General features: G+C 33.5%; 1 protein-coding gene across 2 annotated transcripts; it reads left to right on the top strand.

Annotated features, from left to right (window-relative positions):
- The first annotated feature begins 450 nt into the window (after positions 1 to 450).
- LOC104087860 (transcription factor bHLH90) lies at positions 451 to 3,361 on the top strand. 2 transcript variants are annotated; one of them, XM_070187673.1, is made up of 8 exons: positions 451 to 816; positions 1,067 to 1,252; positions 1,344 to 1,422; positions 1,547 to 1,615; positions 1,822 to 2,376; positions 2,456 to 2,680; positions 2,811 to 2,987; positions 3,118 to 3,361. In XM_070187673.1, exons 1-8 carry the CDS (start codon positions 725 to 727, stop codon positions 3,181 to 3,183), a joined length of 1,449 nt encoding a protein of 482 aa, XP_070043774.1. In that variant the 5' UTR covers positions 451 to 724; the 3' UTR covers positions 3,184 to 3,361. The 2 variants fall into 2 exon arrangements, with proteins under 2 accessions (XP_070043774.1, XP_009590722.1); XM_009592427.3 differs by having other exon boundaries at positions 1,535 to 1,615.
- Positions 3,362 to 4,395: the final 1,034 nt, after the last annotated feature.

Genomic DNA, 4,395 nt, shown 5'->3' with positions numbered 1-4,395 from the left:
GGAGCATATCTATATATATATTTCAAATATTTATAGTTTTCTTCAATTTGTATGCATTTTAAACTATTTATAAATATTTACTGTAATTATATTATTTTATAAAATATTAAAAATTAAATACTCATGGAGCTTACGTCCCGTGCCTCGGGGTTTACACTTCGCTGAATTATATGTAAAACGCTTCGCCTTACGTCCACACTTTTTAAAACACTTATTCTAACATATTACACATGCCATTTGGTATCCTAAGCTTTTATGTTCATATAATTAAATTACTTAATTCAGAAGAACCCGAATAATTATCTAAATTTAATTATCATCATATTGTGCATTAGCACTTATCGCAGACATTTAAATGTAATTAACTTATAAATAATTTAATTATTTTTATATTATCAAAGTCTAAAAATATGTAAAGGCCGTTGAACCATTGCATGCCAATTCCCAAGTCCGTTTGTCTTCTGTATAGTCTTGGGTCAACATTTAGCCCCAGCGTACTATTCTGTAGGTTACAGAGGCCGGCCATAAGAAGCCACTGACAATGATTTTGTGCTGATTATTGGATACCCCAAATTGGTTAGAGCTGTCGTTTGGCTAAATAAAGGCAGGCATTATAAGCCACTTGGCAGAAACCATTTTGGGCCCAAGTCACTGCCTTTTTTTAGTATTCAAATCAAATTGCAAGAATTCATTCAGAAGAAAAATACCAAGTTACAGTTTAGCCATGGAAAGAGCATTGGAATGGTTAAGGCCACTTGTTGATTCCAACAATTGGGAATATTGTGTTGTTTGGAAGTTGGGTGATGACCCTTCTAGGTAAAAGTTTATGTAAAAAGATTTTTCTTTTTATTTGCATGTATATATATAAATTGTTCAATCTCTTTGACATAAAAGAAGCTTCTAGTGTTGCGGCAATGGTGGTTCAAAAATTGCTTTACGTAGCAAAATCGAATCCCAAGTGTGATGTTCTTGAATGTTTTGAACTACCTTGTTAGAATTCTTTGTTCTGCCATTGCAGTGAAAATGAGTGCAATGTGTATGAGAAATTGTCTTTGTGTGTGTTTAGGTTTATAGAATGGATAGGATGTTGCTGTTCTGGAGCTAAAGCAGTTGATGTCAATGTGAAGAAAGAAAATGGAGGACAGCTGACATTCACTACTCTGTGTAGAGATAGCCAAATTCAGCATCCTATTAGAACAAAGGCTTGTGAGGCTTTAGCTCATTTTCCTCTTTCTATTTCCCTTTATTCTGGGTATGTTTCTATTCTTGATATTTGTACTTCCATTTCATTTATTGCTGGTTTATTTCAAGCTACATACTATAAAAGGCATGAACACAAACAGGATTCAGGGAGAGGTAGTAACATCAAATGAACCCAAGTGGATTATTCATACTGAGGTATCCAATTCAACTTTGTCACATGTGAGTACAACTCTGATTTTTTTCATTTATTTATGCCTCAAACTTAAAGTCTTTACTGAACTCTCAAGATTACTTATAGTAATGTTTTAAATTGAATTCTTCGACTTGTTAGTACCCTTGGCAGGAATTAAAGGGTACCCTAGTGTTGATCCCAGTTGCTGGTGGACTGGTTGAGATCTACAATTCAAAGCTGGTAACAATCTTCTTTGTTCTGTTTTAAAGTTAATGCAAGTTGTGAGATAATATAGTTCTGATAAGAACTGTATTGATTCAGAGGATTCATATAGCCTACCTCAACTAATTTTGGATTGAGACTTAGCTAATTAATTGATTTGGCCATACAATATGCACCAAACTTAAAAGTATAACCACTCATCTTACATTACTTGCTCTGGACAGATATATAAAGATCAAAAGACGATTGATTTCATTATCAATCGGTTCAAACATGGTTCAGAAAAAGCCAGTAGTTCCAGCGCAAAGAAAGAAGATCAAGCTCTTGATTCCTTTCCCTTAGAGAAACTGAGCTTTTGTGCTCCTCTCTTACAATACACAAGTTTTCCTTCAAGTGCACCTCTTATTTCTCAAGTATCTGAATCTAGTGCTAATCCTAGCATTCAAGGATCACCCACTTGTTCCATTCCTTCAAATGAACTTACCTTGTGTCATTCAACTTCTGACAATCTGTCGCGAAACATACCTTTAAGCCAATCTAGTGACGTGTATTTTGAGCACACCGAGCTTCAGTGCAGTGGAAACTTGTCAAGAATGGAAGGTGCTGTTTTTCCTTGGAACCAAGAAAATTATATAATTGCAGGAGATGTCTACACAATGGGTAAGAAAAGACAGAGAGGACCTTATCAGTCAAAGAATCTTGTCACAGAGAGAAAACGAAGGAACAGAATTAAAGATGGTCTTTTTGCTCTTCGAGCTCTAGTTCCCAACATTTCTAAGGTTGCTAATTAAGTTACTCATTTGATATTTAAGTATGTAGTTCAAAATTTGATACCATCTTTGTTGGTGTTTCTTTCAGATGGACAAAGTTGCAATACTTGGAGACGCAATTGACTATATAAATGAATTGGAAGAAAATGTGAAGTTATATCAAGTTGAACTCAATGAATTAGCAGCAGAAGTTTCCAAGAATGAAAGTTCTGAAGTGGTTCTATCAGACATGAGTGAAATGTCCAAAGTTACTGGACCAACAAATGAGAAAACACAAATTTCAATTAATACAACTAAAAGGACAAGAATGGAGGTGCTTGAAGTTGCTACATTTCTTAGTTCTCTTATTAATAGATTGCACTGTTCTTGATTGAAGCCATATGTTTCCTTATATTGCTATAGAGTATAAATTAATGTGCATGATATCTTTCTTTTTGATGAAGGGGCAAGTGGAAGTGAACCAAATTGGTGCAAGAGAGTTCTTGTTGAAGGTCTCTGGATCACATAAACCGGGAGGATTTACTCAGTTGATGGAGGCTATGAATTCCTTAGGACTTGAAGTAGTAAATACGAATTTTACCACTTTTGGAGGGGAGATCTTGAGCATTTTCATAGCAAGGGTAAGTAGTTGGCTTTTAAGTAGTCTGATGATGCAGAATTTTTTTACCTGGTCAGCGTACAACAACCAAACTTGTAAGGAAGTATTAGGATTGGTTCCTCCACATGCTGACATCCATTTGCTTCTTGCAGGCAAATATGCACAGAGTTGTTGAAGCACAACAGCTGAGATCCTCGCTTATTGAGCTGACAAGTTGAACATATCTTTTGTCGAACTATATATTCTGCTTAGCTTGTAGATCAATCATTTGACTTATTAGCTACATAACTTCTAGAGACAAATCATTTGACTATGTATAAATTAAAGATAGAGGATAATCTCGACTTGTGAACTATATATATGAATTGAAATCTAGGATTGAAGAGGTTGATATCACCTGATGATCTTGTCCAAACATGTGAACTCGTTTTGATATTCAAAGGAAAAATAAATCTATCCACACTTGTGTTTCGTAATGAATACATAACATGTCAAGTTATTACTTAACCATCGTATTATATAATTTGGTGTAAACATTGAATGTTGATAAATTTTCGAGGTTTTAGGCCTACAAGGCCTTTTACAATGTTAAATTTAAGAAAATGTCTTTTTTAGATCTCTTACGTGTAAAAGAAAGATCTCATACGTGTAAAAGTAAATTTCACATGTGTAAAAAAAAGAGGTAGGGTCATAAAACTAAAAATAAGTTTGTAAAAGGCGAAAAAATCAATTGACCCTAAATTTTCATAGTGATTTGAACCACTGTTATTCCAATTTTCAAGATCATTAGTACTTTTGACCCTAGAATCTCTATAAAACTAATGTCTGACTTCTACTGAGTAAACAAATAAAACTGAGATGTAAATCACGTTTCGGGATGCAGCCCTTTTCCATAAACACCCGATACTTTGTGGAGCGAGCTATCTTTCTTTTGTTTTTTTCAAATATAACTCTTAAAATATGTAAAACAAGACAAAATTCTAATTTGACAATTATACTTCTGACATCCAGGAACGTGTGATGAGGAAACCTTAAGCAAAACTTGCTTCCAAAGTAAGCAAGATTAAGGAAGAGTTTCTTACTTTCTTTTGGATTGCTTCACGTACTACTCTATTAAAAACTGTTTTATTATTCTATTTATATTTAGGTTTACAACAGTCTTTTGTAAAAGGAACTGGCTGAGTTTGGGGATGGACATTACAACTTTATTGCCTACAACTTTATTTTATTACATATACGATAATATCCCTATTTTCCCGAAACAAGGGAAAAAAAGAATATAAAACACCCATTTATTGTCTATAATGCCTTTATGAGAAAGTAATATATCGTGCTACTACTAAGATAAATATATATATATATATATATATATATATATAAAGAATAATATGCTATATTAGAAGTGATTTAGACTGGTTTCAGGTGAAAAA

This window comes from Nicotiana tomentosiformis, chromosome 10 (genome assembly GCF_000390325.3).
Source record: "Nicotiana tomentosiformis chromosome 10, ASM39032v3, whole genome shotgun sequence".
NCBI classification, from domain to species: Eukaryota; Viridiplantae; Streptophyta; class Magnoliopsida; order Solanales; family Solanaceae; genus Nicotiana; species Nicotiana tomentosiformis.
This window is presented reverse-complemented; position numbering and strand designations above follow the sequence as displayed.